Source organism: Mirounga angustirostris, unplaced genomic scaffold (genome assembly GCF_029215605.1).
Source record: "Mirounga angustirostris isolate CCGP_5_RB_7025 unplaced genomic scaffold, mMirAng1.0.hap1 SCAF_1, whole genome shotgun sequence".
NCBI classification, from domain to species: Eukaryota; Metazoa; Chordata; class Mammalia; order Carnivora; family Phocidae; genus Mirounga; species Mirounga angustirostris.
In genome coordinates this window covers 170,100,390-170,119,305 of record NW_026991709.1, presented here as the reverse complement: position 1 = coordinate 170,119,305, position 18,916 = coordinate 170,100,390, and the positions used below count along the sequence as shown (strand labels likewise).

The following is an 18,916-nucleotide window of genomic DNA, read 5'->3' as shown; positions in this document are numbered from 1 at the left end:
ATTAGCATTGTGAACACAGAAAAGAGTGGGAGGAAAGGTACCAAAATGCTAACAGGGGTGATCTCTTGGGCGGGGGGGGGTGGCAAAATTCCAGGTCCTTTTAATTTTCCCTTTTGTACTCTTCCTGTTTTCCAAAGTTTCTATAAGTATGACGGAATCAGAAAGAAAACTGGGTTATAAAAAGAACATGTGACTAATCAGTAGGAGCTGCCACGTGCACGAGGGGATGAACGCACGAAGAGGGCAGCAGACTGGTCAGGGCGGGAGCCATGCCTTCCCCCTTCCCAAGTCTCGCTACTCACAGGGGCAGTTCCTCGGAAGCCGTCCTCCCCGGTGTTGGTCACAGGAAACTCGCCCTGCCAAATGTTGGCATAATGCTGGCCTTTCGGCTGCAGTTTGTTGCCCCAGGGGAAAAGTCTGTCAGAAGAGACACAGGCATCAACCTGTCAAACAGGCACAGGCCTCTGGATTAAAGTCAAGAGAAGGAATGCACAGAAAGAGAGAGCATTGCTCACTTGTTCTCAGTGAGCTGTGTTCACATTTCAAATATATAAACAAACAAAGCTTTTAACCAGGACTTTTTTTTTTTTAACTTCCGCACAACTAGCTTGTATCAAATTCACAACAAGCTCCGTGTTTCCCGAGTACTCAAGAGGCCTGAAATAAATCACGTAACTAAGAGAAGGACTTATCGAAGGCTGGGAAAGTAGGCATCATTCTGGACTTATATGGTAGCACAATCAGCCAGCATCACACCACACTTTTTTATAAAGCCTCTGCTATTTTAAGGAGCCTTTCCTAGAAGATGTGACCCAAACATGAATTTTCTGTCTCATGGCTCTAGAAGCAGAGAAATACCACTGCTTCAGGAGATGTCTAAAATAAGAAAATCCTAAAAGCAAGGCAGCCTGCCAAATGGCTCTGAGAAGGACTATGTAAGAACAGAGGGGCTGAATGCGGGGAGCACTTTGGGGCTGCAGGGAGCCCGCTTCACCAGACACTGGGTGACCCACGCATCAGTGTCTCCTAAGTAAGTCCACGGAGATGAAGAAAGCCTAGGAAGAAAAAGCTGTTATTTTTGTTTAAAATCAACTTTCTAGCCAAAATAAGTTCCCCAGATTTAGAAAAAGGTCCACACACAGTTAGGCAAGATAAGACCTTCCGAGTACCTATTTTGCAGGCCTCCTCGACAGCTGTATTCCCACTCAGCTTCTGTGGGCAGACGCTTTCCTGCCCACGTGCAGTAGGCAACGGCATCATTCCAGGAGACGTGGAGGACCGGATGATCAGGCCTGGGAAAGAGCAAAGGCAGAGTGAGGAGGGGCATGGACTGTAACAGGAAAACAGGAACCGGCTCTAGCAAAGCACCCAGAATCCCCCTCAGTTCAGTCTGGGACGCTGAGGTAGTCCTGGTCCCCAACTCAAGCCCCAGCTGTGCCACATCTGTCACCTTCCACCGCAGGTTTCTGACATCCCAGGCTCAAGTGGGCCTTGGAACTAGACTCAACACATTTCTTCACTTGCGGGCAGGCCCGGACCCCCACAGAATCTCACTTGGTCCGGTGGATGTGGAGATGCACCACGCACATCGCCCTTTCAGGAAGGAGTGCTGCTCCAGCTGCTGGGAGTGCTCCCTCAGGGTTTTCCACAGCTGTGGAGAGCCACCTCAGAACCACCAATGACCACCACAGCCGGCACACAAAGGCCCAGCCATTTCGGCCCACCACAGCTCCAGCCTATTTACCCCAAAGCCCCCTAAGGGATCAGTGGGCACGTCTTGGACCTGCACTATAGTCTTGGCTTCTCCCTCTGGCCAGTCCTGCTTCCTCCCCCTCCTCTGCACAGGTTGCTTGGCTTTAAACTTCGTGCCTTTCTACTGCAGATAAGCCGGCTATATTTGCCTCATGCTAGCAGATTCCAAATTACTATTTTCTCTAAGCGCATAGAAAGACAAGGAGCGTTGGGGAAATATTTGAGAATAAGGGGAAACACACATTCGCATAGCACTAGAGAGCTTTAATTCGCTGTTCATGCTTTTTCAAGCGGACTACACGCTCCTAGTCCATTCCTGAAACATCTTCGAATTCCCTAGAGCAATTCCACCATGACTTTCATTTATTCTTTCAACAAATGTTTATTGAGTACCTGTTATGTGTCAGTAACTGTTTTCAGCAATGATCAGAGATGCACTTTTCTAAGAAAATGGACTCAGTCAGTGGATAAAATACATTCCCCTCTGGGTTTTCCTTCTGCCTCAGCTTTTTCTTCTATTAAATTCATGAAAGAAAATGTCACTTGGGAGCTAAGAGGCCTGGTCGACATGAGGTACCCAAGAATCCTAGGACTGCCTGTCTCACAGTCTGTTGCCACCACAAAGGCTGCCAGCTTGGGCTTTGCAAGGTTTCTGTCCTTTGTCAAGGGACCACAGCCCCAAAGCTGAACCTCACGTTCACTCGGCTCCCTGGCAGCGAGCGCAGTAACCAGCAATGTTGTCAAAAATAGAGGCTCAAAACTCCCATCTGAAAAAGTGGGTTAGGAGAACAGTTTTCTTGGGCTGTCGAGATGCTGAGTCCTGACCCAACCTTTCTCCATCTCTGGGGCTTAAAGTGCTTGCTACTCTATTTTTGTTTGAGATCATTATTTCCTTGCCACCCTGGAGACTTGCTGACCGACTTGCAGCTCTGTGGTTTTTCGGTCAGATGGTGACTTCAAATTATGTCAGTCCAGGACTGGAGATAACAAGAATCCTATACCCAAGGCTGGAGCTTCCACAGTGACCACCTGGCCAGACACAACTACTTATCCATAAGACAGATCGTCTTCTTCCTCATAGTGACCCGCTCATGAGAGAGAGCAAATAGGTTGCAAAGATTAAATATGTCAAGAGATTTGTAATAGGCCTGTCAAAGGGAGAAAAAAATCTGCAACGGCAACTCTTTGACAGGCCAAATGAGGAAGGAAGAAGCCACTTAGTAAGAGCTTTCTGTGAGTTAGGGTCTTCACATACGTTATTTCCTGCTGTTTTATTTTCCTACCAACCAATTAGAATTTGTCATTCTCACTCTTTGGAATCTATTTGGCAATTAAACATGTCCACTGGGAAAAGAACCACCAGCCTCACCTGCGTAGAACAGTAGAGTCAGGCCCTTCTGGGTGTCTCCAGTTAGCGCCTTTAACAGGTAACCACCAGGGAGCAGCTGCAACCTCAAAGCAACCCAAAAAAGCTGAGGTTAGCTATGATGACCCTAGAAAAACACTGACTCAGTATGTACAGGAAAAAAAAAAAAATCTCATGATCTTCAACTTCCATTTCAGTTACCAAACAAATACTTTTACCAGAATATCAAAAATAAAGATTTATATGTAAGTAAATCTTCAATGAAAGAGTATTCTTTCATTTCATAAAGCACCACAATGACTAGATATATGTTTAAATGGTATCTCCAAGAAGTTTTATTTTTTAAGGATTTATTTATTTATCTTAGAGCAGAGGAGGGGAGAGGGAAAGGGAGAGAAAGGATCTCCAGCAGACTCCCCCATGAGTGCAGAGCCCTACATGGGGCTCAATCTCGTGACCCTCACATCACGATCTGGGCCGAAATCAGGAGCTGAGACAATCAACCCCAGCGGAGCCACCCAGGCACCCCTCCAAGAATTTTTAAAACACGCAGTGCTAGCTAATCCACTATAATCTCTAAGAAGTGAGAGACAGGCTGTACTGCTCCTATTTAAAAGATGGGGAAACAGAGTTAACCTTACAATTAGGTGCTGGGCTAAAGATCAACTAAGGTGGTCAGATATCAAGCTGAAGCACAGGGTAAAAAGCTGGAGTGTATTTTCAAAAGACCCTCGTTCAATTTCCAGCCCAACATCAGCTGTGTAGCCCTGAGCAAGTACACTGCTTGTCTGGCTCCTGAGAGTCCTCATCTGTGAAATGGGAGCAGGACTCCTGCCTCACCTACCTCAGACTACAGAAGAGGTTGAATTCAACAGGACTGGGAAGTGCTCAGCCAAATGTTCCCAGGACCTTAACTCCTACTTTACAGTTCTAGTAACCCAAATAACACGAGCAAGTGGCCCTCATTTAGTGACTGGTTAAGAACTTGGCTTTGGAGCCAGTCAAAACAAGATTTACATCACTCACGGTGTGAACCTTGGCAACCTACTGAACCTCCCCAGGTCTGTTTTCTCATGTTTAGATGGAGATCGTAACAATAGCCACCTCATGGGTTATGATAAGGAAGAAATACACATGAAGGGCTGACAAGTATACCTAGCACTAGCAAGCACACAGTAAAGAGAACTACTCTCAACCATGGCTTCATGACAGGAGAGCCATAAAAAAATCTTCATCATCGCTGTAGCTGATACTAACTAAAGAACAGAAATTTGCAAATGACTCTTGTAATATCTACTACAATAGACTCAAGGTTATCCCCATGACAATGCTACTGTCAATCATTTGCATCCTGATGAGCTGGGTTGAGTGGAAGAAAAGGGGGATGGTGTTCCTGCTAACAATTACAGCAATCACTGAAAACACCAAACTCTATTCTTGTTCTTTTCTTCACATCAGTACAATCAAAACATTCATGGTATTCCAATCACAATCTGATGGGAAAAAAACAAATTCTCTTATAGTTCAACGAAAAGAGGCATAATGTCCTTAAGGACACCACTGCAAGGTGTTCTATTTTTCAGAGTCCAAGAGAGGAAAAAGGCACAGCTTATTTCTATTTCATCCGGGGATTTTCTCACTGACTAGACTGCGGGATGTTTAGGGCCCAGTGACAGGTAATTCATTCCATGCCAAGGGAAAATGTGCATAGAAAGCCCAGGTTATCTCACTCTTGTGTTTCAGTATCTTCAGATCGCTCACCCAACCCCAACCCACCCCAACACTTATCAGATGGGCCACCAGAAGGTTCTATGTCTTAAAATAATAAAAGAACTAAAGACAAATATGGCAAAATGTTAACCTTTGTTAAATCCGGGTGGTAGAAAGTAGAATGCCTGTTTTTCTTATACACTTTGTGTTTTGAAACATTTCATCAGTAGCAATTAAAAAAAAAAAAAACTGATTTATCAATCTCTTCTACTACTAATGGGCATTTGGGTGTGTTCCAGTTTGGGGCTATGACAAATAGTGCTTACTTCCATGAACATCCTTAGGAGCTCATGACTTTTAGCAAGTATAAACATGCATTTCTGTTGACTGTACACCATGGAGTAGAAATGCTGAATCACAGGGTCTGCATAGGAACAGTTGTAGTGAAGACGGCCAAACACGAACTTTAATGGCCCATGTGTTCCAAGATTTCCTACCCCTTCTTCAGGGGGGACCTTACATGGAGCTGGATGATGTAAAGCAGACCCCGGTGGGGCTGCTCCAGCGCCCTCCCTTTTCCTCTCCTCTTCCCCTCAATTCACTCTGGTTACAAATATTTGCTGAGTACTCACTATCTGCCAGCCACTGAGTCTGATTCCTAAAAGAGATCTTCAACTCCCGGGAATCCATAGAGTATGATTTAAGACAGTATATTGATAGTGTTTAAATTATTTATTTTACATATTTATCTTACATGGTTAATTGCACAAAGTTGGGAACAAAATACGGAGCTAGTCACTTCATCTTCCTTCAAAAATGTCTACAAAACTCCAAGTGGTGGGTGTAGGTACCACCTTACACATGCTAGTGCTATAGTTCTAGCTCAGTTTCCTCCCCACTACACATACACACGTTCTCTCATTTTAGATATCTGCTTTCATTTCTCCCAGGATTCCTCTTTTCTGAAATCTTTCACATGATCTTAACAACCCATCCCAAACAGACCACCAGCTTACATGACTTGAAGTTATGGGGCTACACAATGATCAACAATCTCAGTGATGTGTGTAGTGAGACAGGACAAACAGACTGGCTCGAGATCAGGGGCGGGGGGGGGGGGGGGACACACCGCAGTAACACTGTCCTTGTCCAAAGGCCACAACCTAGTTTCTCTCCAAGATATTAAGACCTGAAGTAAGTATGCAAAAGATATATCTACAGTATTATAATATTATTTCTAATTAAAAATTACAAAATAACCCATCCTTGGCATCCCTCCTTCCAAAGGAATACTATACAGTTATCAAAAGACACTCCAAAGTGGAAATAATGTATATAATATGTAATGAAGATAACCTATAGAATAGAATATGTATTTGATTCTGGTTCTGTAAAATATATGCACATGAATGTATGGTAGTATACTCAGAAGGAAAAAGCTTGGAAGAATATACTTGCACTTACAGGAGTCAAGACTAGGGGAGTAATATACTTTTTAAGATTGACCGTATATTAGTATAATAAGAGTTCTCATCTTCATAACTACTGACATATTAGGCCAAATAATTCCCTGTCTCAAGGGGCTGTCTTGTGCACTGTACAATGTTTAGTAGCATCCCTGACCTCTTCCCAGTAGACGCCAGTAGCACCATCCCCCACCTAACTGCAGCAGCCAAAAGTGTCTCCAGACATTGCCAAATGCAGAATAACCACTGCACTATGATAATCAGGAAAAAAAAAGACCGTCTTTCTTAAATGTTAATATATAGTTCATAGAGGCATAGTGGTAAGCACATCCAAGCCTAGAACCAGGCTACCTGAGCCTGAAAAACAGTACCACCTTTTACAAGCTGCATGATCTTGGGCTTCTTAGTTAACCTTTCTAGGTCTGTTTCCTCATCTGTAAAAAATGGGACACTAACACTTCTCTCTACCTCCCTGAGTTGTTGTGAGGATTAAATAAGGAAATACACATAAAGAGCTTAGAACAGTACCTGGCACAAAATAAGAATATTACTATTATTTATTTATGTTATTGCATGTTGCAATATTCTCTTAGAACTTTCAAAGAACATACATTCTAATCAGTGAAAATCTGTCCCCTAATACTTCTTCAGCATGGGCCCCAGTCAACCCTTGGCTCACCCTTTTCGGAAGAAAGATAGGCTGAGAAAAGTATTAGAACATCTGTCATTTCCAAAGAATTGTCAAGAAGAGTGTATAGTTGTCATCTTCCATCACAATCATGACGTGAGAACCATCTACACATAAACTAACCCACCACATAACTACACATAACTAACTACACATAAACTAAGCAGCACCACAGAGTGGGACAGGGGAAGGGTGTGAGGGGTGTAGCAGATGCCAGAGGAATCCACATTCACCAAACACTAAACCAGACAAAGCTTTGGGACCTGTATACCACATGCCTGTCTGTGAAGAAGACCATAAGTCCCCACTGTAATGATCAGACAACCAGTCAGGAACTATTTCCCCATCTGACACATGATGAAAAAAAAAAAAAATAGGTAATCAAAGTCACCCCACAAGAGGACTGATGCGATCAGAGGTAGGACATCATTCATCCTGGGAATCAGCCCTTAGGAAAGCCAGGATGTTTCCCAGCCCAATTTATGGCACATCCCATCCAATGTCACCAGGTGCCTTCCTTTTCCAAATGTCACTGTTAACTCTATGTTTTTAAAAACTTGTTCTTAAACTCCTGGTTAGTGTCTTGAAAATAAATGCTATCCTACTATGTTTAGGAACTTATGAAATAAAATAACTTTTGAGAGTCACATATGAGCCAGCGAATCAGGGTCATACTGCAAATCAGGATAGCTCTAGTTCCTTGGCTTTAACAGGACAAGTCTTCCAGTGTCCTGCCTGAGAGTGGACTGGCGTCTATGATAAGCCTCATCCTACAAAGAGAACATTTTTTTTTTTAATGTGGCTGCCCACCTACACATTTTCTATTCAACTGAGACAATTCCAGAGTTACAGCACTCTCTTATATTCAGGGGGAAAAGGACTTTAACTTGACCTATTTCTAGTCAACCATCTCCATAGCAACTGTCTTGGGTTTTAAGCTGAAACAGCTGTACCAGACAGCCAGTGGCCAATTACAGTGTAAATAGGATCCATGTGAGTATTGATGTCCCCCTGAGAAATGGACTTCTCAGAGCAAAGACGGCTTTTCTCACCTCTCCCTTGAGGACATAACCAGACTTGTAGTAACAGTTTAACGAAGAGAAATGGAGAATATATCAAAGGTATCTTTATTCTTGCCAGAGGTGGTAAATTATGCTTCTTATACACACGCAGCCTAGAATAAAGTCGGCACAGGAGAAAGATAGAGCACTGTGTAATTATGCATATTCAAGCGTAAAGATGTCAAGTTCGCAACTTTACAACTGTTCTCTTAAAAATTAAACGCATTTAGATAAGCAAATGAAAAAGATGGACGTTTCTTGAAACATAGTATAAACATGACAGTTACCCCTATAAAAACAGCCTGGGAGAATTTTCAATTGGCACCGGTGAACAATGAGAAAGTACAGATCTGTTCAAATTCATGAAGGGTAAATAAAACTAGAGGAGAATTCAGCAGCTGAAGGAATCAAATGGAGTAGAAAGCGCAAAGTGAGTAAAAACTCTCTTCCTTCAGCACCCAATACAAATGTGGAAAGTAAAGAACCAGGCTTGAATAAAGAGTGCAAAGAAATTCATCATTAAAATAGATAGGTAGTCAAGTCTGACAGCTTATTTTAAATTAAATCCTAAATTAGGTACCTTCACTACTTAATAGAATTTGTGTGAGAGAAAAATGCATGCTTTTTCAAATAGAGTACAAATATTTATGAAACTTAAAACATAACTGAAAATTTTCAGTAACTTTTTGCTTCAGTTCTTAGTGAAATTCCTCATGCTAGGATACACTGAATTCCCATATGACATCAATCAGTATACTCCAAACATTCATTACACGTCCTTAAGAGAGGAGTGGATACTCTACACATAGTCATTCATTATACATAATGAGCAAAAAATGGTCCAAGGAATCTTTGGGCTCAAAGAACCCTTAAGAGTGATCTAGTTTACTCGTTGTCAATTGTATACGGAAAGTTGATTTGGGAGTTTCTTCAGTGAAATAAAGAATAGAAAAGGACTTTTTGTAAAAATACTTTTTTACTTCTTTAGGCAAAGAGGTGACCATGTAAATCGATATAACCTATCTTCAAAGCAATCTGACAATACTCATCAAGAGGCCACATCACATGCATACATAGCGAGGAGACTGACTGAGTCCCTTGTTTGTACATCCATATGAAGGACTAGAACAGTCATTAAAAATTATATGCGGGGGAGGGTGGGCACCTGGGTGGCTCAGTTGTTAAGTGTCTGCCTTTGGCTTAGGTCATGATCCCAGCCCCACATCAGGCTCCCCGCTGAGCAGGGAGCCTGCTTCTCCCTCTCCCTCTGTCTGCTGCTCCCCCTGCTTGTGCTCTCTCTCTCTGTGTCAAATAAATAAATAAATAAAATCTTTAAAAAAAATTATATGCAGGAAAAATGTAATTGCGTGCATAAATGTTTGCCCTTCACAAAAAGTGAGAAAAGCCACTTACAGGCATGTGTGTACAAGTCTACTTAAAAATAAGTTTTCATGGGGGCGCCTGGGTGGCTCAGTTGGTTAAGCGACTGCCTTCGGCTCAGGTCATGATCCTGGAGTCCCTGGATCGAGTCCCGCATCGGGCTCCCTGCTCGGCGGGGAGCCTGCTTCTCCCTCTGACCCTCCCCCCTCTCATGTGCTCTCTGTCTCTCTCATTCTCTCTGTCTCAGATAAATAAATAAAATCTTTAAAAAAAAAAAATAATAAGTTTTCATGTAGACACACAAACACTCACACCCCAAGAAAAGATTAGTTAGTACACACACTGAAATGTCTGCAATGGTTATTTCTGGGCGGTGAGATTATGGGTGATATTTAATGTTCTTCTGTGGGTACCATTTTTAATATCTAAATTATCTACACTGAACATACTTTTTCAGATTTTCTAAGTTTTTTCTTTTAGTAGAGCTAAGAGACTTAATTTTACATTGAAAAAACAAAAATAAGCAATATTGAAAGTATTTGTTAATTAAAAATTACTTATATTCACTGTCCTACTGCAAACTTTATTTTTAAATTCATCTTCTAGTTTCATCAATAAGCATACACATTTTAACATATTTTTTCCAGGGGCGTGTGGGTAGCTCAGAGGTTTAAGCATCTGCCTTCAGCTCAGGTCATGATCCCAGGATCCTGAGACTGAGCCCCACATCGGGCTCCCTGCTTAGTGAGGAGCCTGCTTCTCCCTCTGCCCCTACCCTCACTTGTGCTTTCTCTCTCTCTCACAAAAATAAATAAAATCTTTTAAAAAAAAAAAAAAAAACATTTTTTTTCCAAATATATATTGATCATTTTCATTAATTTTACTAAAGACTTTCCTATGTTTTATCTGACTTCAGAACAAACATTTTTAGTGGCTACACACAATATTTCATCATGTTGATATATCATATTTACCAAATAATCTCCTAACATTGAACCACTCAGGTTATACTAAACTTTGTTGTTTTGTGTGTGTGTGGCTATTATAGATAAAAATACAGTGAACATCTTCAAACATCTTCACTTACATTTTTTATTTTTTGCTTCTGCTAAATTTCCAGAAGTGGTACCTAAGAGTATGTCTCTATAAGCTCTTGCTAAAACTCATTTTCAAAAATCCACAGTATATTTTTAAAAATCTATAACATCAATAGATTTTGTGGCTAATTTCCCTCAGGAAAGAGGGCTAGGCATATGTAAAAGCTCATGGCACTCCAGAGCATGGTATTTATTATAATTCTTTACAAGGAGACTCCATTTAGGCCCCTTAAATTGCTAGTGGCTTACTTAGATCTTTTTCAATGTATAAAACAGGGAAATTTCACAAAGTCTGAATGCCATTTGATTGATTTTGTACTTTTTCCTTCATGCCTTACAAGCTGTGAAGCTTCTGAGAATAAAGGGCAAAAAGAAGACAGAATATAGTAAAAGCATCCTAAGAATGGGAAATTCTCTCACACAGGTTATTTCGGAGGGAAATCAGAATACGAACAATCCCACCTATTTTTGGTAAAAGAGAAGAAGAGGAGAGTCATCACCCCAGAGAGCAGCATGACAAAGGCAGCCCAGGTGCACAGTCAGAGATGATCTACTTCCCAACTAGTCCAGCAACAGGCATCTGCAGAGGGTCACGTAGCATGATGGTTCAACTGCGGCCCCTTGAAACTAGAGGCTGACACTGAACTGGCCCATCTCAGCCTAGGGCTGCAGGAGACAGAACAAATTCTGAAGACTCCACAGGGCTGACTTCTTCAGGTCACCAGCCTGACATGAGCATTTCACCCGGCAGGTGGACACTGTGCCAGTGGCAGGATGGTGACTGATGATTCTCCATGCGGTGACAGCACACAGAGTAGGAAACATTTGCATTTTTTTTTTTTTTTTAACAATACTGTGTATCTTGCAAAGCTCTGCAGGAGCTGGTAAAACAAACACAGGCTTGGCAGGGAGTGGAAACCTGGCTCTAACACTCAAGTATGCCAGGCTTCCCCAGTATGGCTGCATGCTTAACGCAGGTCTGCTTACAGTGTTGCAGAGTTTTAAAGGTGGGATGGATCTGGGAGGCTATCTATTTAAACTTCCTCATTTTACAGATGAAAAAATGAGCCCCTGGGGCACCTGGATGGCTCAGTTGGTTAAGTGTCTGCCTTCAGGTCAGGTCATGATTCCAGGGTCCCAGGATCAAGCCCCGCATCAGGCTCCCTGCTCGGCAGGGAGTCCGCTTCTCCCTCCCCCTCTGCCCCTCCCCCTGCTCATTCATGTTCTCTCTCTCTCTAATAAATAAAATAAAATCTTTAAAAAAAGAAAAGAAAAAATTAGCCCTGAAAAGTGGCAGGCAGAGCCAGAAAAAGAACCTACAACTGCAGATTTTCAATTCAAAACTCTTTTCCACTATCCAAGCATTTCCCAACAGCTGTTTCCTAACAGTTTACGACAAGATGTTGGTAGGTAAAGGGGGAGTCGTTGGTGGAGAGTTTCCACAGTCACAGCAGTCTAAGTGGTCAGGAAGCCACTGGGTTAATCAAGTTAAACTAGTTTTTCTTTTTTTTTAATCGCAGAACTTTTCAAAATCTTTAAACTATAACATGTGGTTAAGTTTTGAATAGGATATACAGTATGCACTGAGCCAAGCAGTTCGCCAAGTGGTTAGTGGGTTCCAGTCCTGCCTCTCTAATTACTAGCTCTGTGACATTGGGCAAGTTACTGAACCTCTCTGAGCCTTGGTTTCCTCAATCAGTAAAATGAACACACTAAGAAAACTTATCAAATAGGCTTGCTGTGTGGATTAAGCGTAATAAACGGTAAAGAGATACATATTCTTATGTATATGTGGGTGTCAGTACATTACTAGAAATCTAAAAAAACCAATTCACAATGCCATTCATTCATTCATTCATTCATTCAACAAACATTTCATGAACATCTGCCCTATGCCAGCCCTGTGCTAGGCCCTGGGGGTGCAGGAGCAAAACATAAAATCTGGGGATGAAGACAAACAAATGAGTAGATGATTTTAAGACCGCATTAAGTACCGTGACCAGAAGGAGCTCAGTGAGCTATGGGAGCCCAAGGAGGGGCACCCAACGACAGTCAGGGGGTGCTAACTCTACAAATGCTTCCCATAGGAGGTGAGAAGGAAGAGCAAGTGAAGCAGGGCAGGAATGGGGAGGACATCCCACACAGGAGGCTGCCTGTATTATAAGTGCACTCCACTTAATCAGAAAAGTTGGGCATCAATACTTTTTGTTAAATGAAACACACCAAAGATCTTCCAAACCTTAGCTCTGAAGGGATGCCAAGAGGTCCCTTGGTTTCAACTTACACCCAAAGGCATCTTTTCTACAGTATCCCTAGGATGAACAGGTAAGGCAGGACTGCCCTCACGTGACCAGGGCAGTCCAGATTTACACCTGTTATCTAGCATAATTAACAGCATCCCATTTCACTCTCAAAAGATTTGGACAATAAATTACACGGTCACTCTACCAATAGATGGTCTCCCTGTCTCAGCTTGAACAATTTGGGTGACCCATATCACTTCCTTGCAGGCAGTCCCTCATGTCCAGATCATTCTAATAAATAGAAGGTTCCCAATCAAAGGCTAAAATGAAATGTTTCCCAGAGACCTTCTAACTGCTGGCACTCATTAGGCTCCCAAGGATCACATGGAATAAATCAAATTCCTTTCAGATCACCTTTCAGACGTTTGTAGAAAAATTATAATTCACTCAACTCTGTCTTCCCTAGGTTCATTTATTCAACCTTCTCTGGGCTGTACCATCTCAAAGGGAATCACCACCTCCCCAGCTGCTCAGGCCAAAACCTAGTAGTCATACTTGAGTCCTTCCTCTCCTTTTCCCCTTATGGGATCAGATGTACTTCCAAATATCAAACCACTTTTAGCATCTCTACTCCTACCATCCTACTCCATTGCCCAAACAAGTCTCACCAACTATGACAAAACCTATGCAGAAGCCAGAGCAAGCTCTTTAAAATGTTCCCTAGGTCCAACAGCTTCTCAATGAACTTAAGAAGTTCTCTGAAGCTACAAAGCCCTACATAATCCAACTGCTGCCTACTTTTCCGACCTAACCATCACCCCGCCCTGCCCCCATTACAATCCAGCTTTTCTTTCTTTTTTTTTTTTTAATTTATTTGACAGAGAGAGACACAGCAAGAGAGGGAACACAAGCAGGGGGAGTGGGAGAGGGAGAAGCAGGCTTCCTGCAGAGCAGGGAGCCCGATGCGGGGCTCGATCCCAGGACCCTGGGACCATGACCCGAGCTGAAGGCAGACGCTTATAACTGAGCCCCCCAGGCGCCCCCACAGTCCCGCTTTTCATCACTCCCTCATTACTGGTCATGCTGGCTCCTACTCCTCATCTAGGTTTCACCTCAAGTGTCATTGGAACCACCCAGACCCCACATAAAAGAGCCAAAAGAACCCAACCACACTACACTGCAGTCATTTTCTATCCTGTTACTCTGCTTTATTTTATTCACAAGCCATTAGCATAGTCAATTGAAAGTTCACTTGTTCAGAGTCTTATAGAGTTATAATCTCCAAGAGACTGAGGACTTATACCTGGTTCCCTGTTGTATCCATAGCACTTAGAACACTGCCTGGCCCATAGCACATGCAAGATAAGTATTTGTTTAATGAATAAATTCACCTGTTCCCGAGGTTTCCATGTCTTCCAAACCCTCCCCACTTTGGGTGACCATCTTCTGGATAAATACTGATTTTAGATACAGTCTTTCAGTGGGATATCTATCTGTAAAGAGAGAGAGACTCAGCTCCTGGCTTATGAGTTTTACACAGTGGGAAAGGTCCTAGGCTGGTCCTCAGGTACTAAAAGGTCAGTGCCACCCTCAACATTATCTAGAACTGAGGCAAGCCATTTCCCCTCCTGGGCCATGTGCCTCATCTATAAGAGGAAGGGTTTTTTTTTGCCAGATGTCTTTGAAAGTTCCATTGATTCTAAATTCTCATTTTTGCATAAGTTTTTCTTAAAGCTGGATATCTCCTGGGCATGACTCCCCTACTCAATAGTCAATCTTTGTCTCACTTTACAGGTTTACAATGCAAACACCAATATTTGGGAGGTATGGGACATCAAAATCATTATTACTTCTTCATCCATGTCAGATCTCAAAAGACCTATGACTTGACAAGAAACTTAAGGACCCCTTAAAGAGACATATCAAATCTGAGCCTCTGGAACGCCAGCATGCCTCAAATTCATGCTCATTCTGATCAGGTGCCTTACTTTGGAACAAGTTGGGAAAAAACTGGGCCCTGTTATCCTATTATGTTGGGTTCTCACCTTCCAGGATTATCAAGCTTTGCTTCCTGAGCCTACACCACACTGACTCCTAAATCAGACAGACAACTATTCTTTTCAAAAACAGACACAAAATACAGTTGTGTGACTATGTTTTCTTCTTATCTTATCCAATCAGCCAGGCCTGGGCTGCCCTTCCCAAATAACTCAGTTACGGTGAACCCACCTCAACCCTGATTGACTAAACCAGTGTTCTCTTGCCAAGGAAAAGCGACTTTCCAACATGAGACAGTTCATACCAGGTCTGAGCCCTGTAGCTTTCAAAAACTAAATGATCCAACAGATGATACCCAAATGGCATCTTTCTTTTTTTTTTTTTTTATTCTTATGTTAATCCCCATACATTACATCATTAGTTTTAGATGAAGTGTTCCATGATTCATTGTTTGTGCATAACACCCAGTGCTCCATGCAGAATGTGCCCTCCTCAATACCCACCACCAGGCTAACCCATCCTCCCACCCCCCTCCCCTCTAGAACCCTGTTTGTTTTTCAGAGTCCATCGTCTCTCATGGTTCGTCTACCCCTCCGATTTCCCCCGCTTCATTCTTCCCCTCCCACTACCTTCTTCTTCTTCTTCTTCTTCTTTTTTTTTTTTCTTAACATATATTGCATTATTTGTTTCAGAGGTACAGATCTGAGATTCAACAGTCTTGCACAATTCACAGTGCTTACCAGAGCACATACCCTCCCCAGTGTCTATCACCCAGTCACCCCATCCCTCCCACCCCACCCCCCACTCCAACAACCCTCAGTTTGATTCCTGTGATTAAGAATTCCTCATATCAGTGAGATCATATGATACATGTCTTTCTCTGTTTGACTTATTTCACTCAACATAATACCCTCCAGTTCCATCCACGTCGTTGCAAATGGCAAGATCTCATTCCTTTTGATGGCTGCATAATATTCCATTGTATATATATACCACCTCTTCTTTATCCATTCATCTGTCGATGGACATCTTGGCTCTTTCCACAGTTTGGCTATTGTGGACATTGCTGCTATAAACATCGGGGTGCACGTACCCCTTCGGATCCCTACTTTTGTATCGTTGGGGTAAATACCCAGTAGTGCAATTGCTGGATCATAGGGTAGCTCTATTTTCAACTTTTTGAGGAACCTCCATAAAGTTTTCCAGAGTGGCTGCACCAGCTTGCATTCCCACCAACAGTGGAGGAGGGTTCCCCTTTCTCCGCATCCCCGCCAACATCTGTCGTTTCCTGACTTGTTAATTTTAGCCATTCTGACTGGTGTGAGGTGGTATCTCATTGAGGTTTTGATTTGGATTTCCCTGATGCTGAGCGATATTGAGCACTTTTTCATGTGTCTGTTGGCCATTTGGATGTCTTCTTTGGAAAAATGTCTGTTCATGTCTTCTGCCCATTTCTTGATTGGATTCTTTGTTCTCTGGGTGTTGAGTTTGATGAGTTCTTTATAGATTTTGGATACTAGTCCTTTATCTGATATGTCATTTGCAAATATCTTCTCCCATTCTGTCGGTTGTCTTTTGGTTTTGTTGACTGTTTCCTTTGCTTTGCAAAAGCTTTTTATCTTGATGAAGTCCCAATAGTTCATTTTTGCCCTTGCTTCCCTTGCCTTTGGCGATGTTTCTAGGAAGAAGTTGCTTCGGCTGAGGTCAAAGAGGTTGCTGCCTGTGTTCTCCTTTAGGATTTGGATGGACTCCTGTCTCACTTTTTTTTTTTTGACAGATACTTATTGCTTATTAAGTGACAGTTACTATGCTGGGAATATAGTGGTAGAGTGCATTCTCTCCCACCATCACAAAACATACCTGGGAAAGGGAAGGCATTCAACAAATACCTACACAAGTAATTATAAGTGAAATAAATGACATAAAGAGAAAGCACAAGAAGCCACAAGAGCAAATAAATGGAACAACCTAAATCTGGAATGTGGGACAAAAGACCACTCAGCATTTCAAATGGATTTCTCAGAGTAAACATAGCTAAAACCAGACCATACAAAGCAAAAAGTTGAGTGGCCAGTGCATAAGAATATAGCAGGTCCTTCACCCAATGCTTTGTTCTAGTTGATCTCAAAACAAGTTCTTCCACATCTTCAAGGTTTCCCTTAAATGTCTCTTCCACACACAGGCCTTCTCCCGTAATCAACCTAACAAATGCAGCTCTCCAGGCACCTCCCCTAACTCCTCCCCAGCACCCCTCACCAGAGCACCTGCCAATGCCCTTCCTAATTCATTTCTCAATGTTATTTCATGCTACCTCCAGGGCACTCCAGGATGGTATAGATCTCATATACTCTTATTTTTTTTGATAATTTTAAAAGATGATGTGTGTTTCCATTTTTATTTCTCTAAAACATTTGATATAAAAAACTCATAAATCAGAGAAAACATCGAATTTTGGTTTATCATATCCCTTAAACTCTGAGCACCTAAAGGGCAGGGGGAGGGCTATCTTTCATCTCTGTATTCTCAGGAATAACACAATATCTAGAAGACAGTAGGACATTTTTGATTGTTTGCTAAACAAACCACATTTTACACCAGAAAGTAAACTTTCAAACAGGGGGAGGGAGACTCATTTCCATCACTGGAAGAAGTCAAAGAACACACCCCAGGGCTAATGGCAGATAATCAAGGAGGCATGAATCCAAACAACTCAAACAATATGTGCCTGTATATACTCAGAAGAATTAAAAGCAGGGACTCAGACACTTGCACGCCAATGTGCATGGCAGCATTATTCACAAAAGCCAAAACAGCAATTAGATGTTAAATAGCTGGAAACGATACAAATGTCCATTAACAGATGAATGGATAAAGAAAATGTGGTCTATAGAAACAAAGGAATATTATTCAGCCTTAAAAAGAAACGAAATCTGATACATGCTGTAACATAAATGAACCTTGAAGACATTTTGCGAAGTAATGTTAGCCAGACACAAAAGGACACTTCCATGAGGCACCTAGAACAAAGAAATTTATAGAGACACAAAGTACGATCAAGGTTACCAAGGGATGGAGGGAAGGGAGAATGGGAAGTTATTGCTTCCTGGGTAGAGAGTTTCTGTTTGGGATGATGAACAAACTCTGGAAATGTATAGTGATGATGACTGCACAACATTGGGAATGGACTCAATGCCAATGAACTGTACGTGTTAAAATGTTAAATTTTATGTTTTTGTATATTTTACCCTCCCACAAAAAAAAAGGGGGGGGATGTCACTGATATTCCTCCAGCCAAGGACTCTGAGATAATCCAAGAGGATTGTTTATTCCACAATAGCAAATCCTTTCAAAATATCATTGCAATTTGGCAGAGTGCTATAAATGGTATTATCAAATCTTACAAATGGGCAACAGTAAAGCAAAGGAAAGAAAATTTAACTCAATTTTCAATTAGAGATAGTGCACTGGAAGAAGCCAGCATAATGACATTTACTAAAAGACTTTTTTATGTGCTAAGTGCTGTATTAGATGGTTCTTCATACATTACTTAATTTGGTCTTTACAATACTCTACTAGGTAGGCATTATTACCCCTACAAGAAATTGATTAAAACAAGCAAAATGCTAGTTACAGTGAAGGAAAAAAAAAAATAATAACCACAGCATTGTGCTGGCATAAAAGGAATGAACAAACAAAACTACAAAATCAACACTAGCAGTAGGCAAGACAAAACTTGTGATCTATACCTACCACATTACCAGATTGATTGCCTTAAAAAAAAAAAAAGTCAACATTCTCCCGAGAATTATAACAAGACCTGAAACTCAATAATGAAGGGAAAAGAAACTGAACCAGTACCAAAGCCAAGATAACCCAGATGTTGGAATTATCAACGATTTTAAAGCAGCTATTATAACCATCAGCTATGAAGTAAAGGTGATATTCTTAAAATGAATAGAAAGACAGGATTCTCAGCAGAGAAACGCAAACTATATTTTAAAAAGAAACTTTAGAATTGCAAAATACAGTATCTAAAATTAAAAAGCTCAGTGGATAGGCTCAAGAGCAGAATGAAAACAACAGAAAAAAGAGGGAACTTGAAGACACAGCAATAGAAAGTAGAGAGCCTGAAGAACAGAGAGAAAAAACCATTTT

At 41.7% G+C, this 18,916-nt stretch overlaps 1 protein-coding gene across 6 annotated transcripts in view; it reads right to left on the bottom strand.

Moving 5' to 3' along the window:
• SUMF1 (sulfatase modifying factor 1) overlaps nucleotides 1–18,916 on the bottom strand; it is a 94,660-nt gene that overhangs the window by 46,115 nt on the left and 29,629 nt on the right. For all 6 annotated transcript variants that reach the window (XR_010412092.1, XM_045861938.2, XM_045861939.2 and 3 more), the window contains 3 exons: nucleotides 3,122–3,204; nucleotides 1,170–1,292; nucleotides 303–417 (listed from right to left, as the gene is read on the bottom strand). Coding sequence is in view for 5 of the 6 variants with exons in the window: in XM_045861938.2 (XP_045717894.1) it covers nucleotides 303–417; nucleotides 1,170–1,292; nucleotides 3,122–3,204 (321 nt within the window). In the remaining variant the exon portion in view is untranslated. The remainder of the gene's footprint in view (nucleotides 1–302; nucleotides 418–1,169; nucleotides 1,293–3,121; nucleotides 3,205–18,916) is intronic.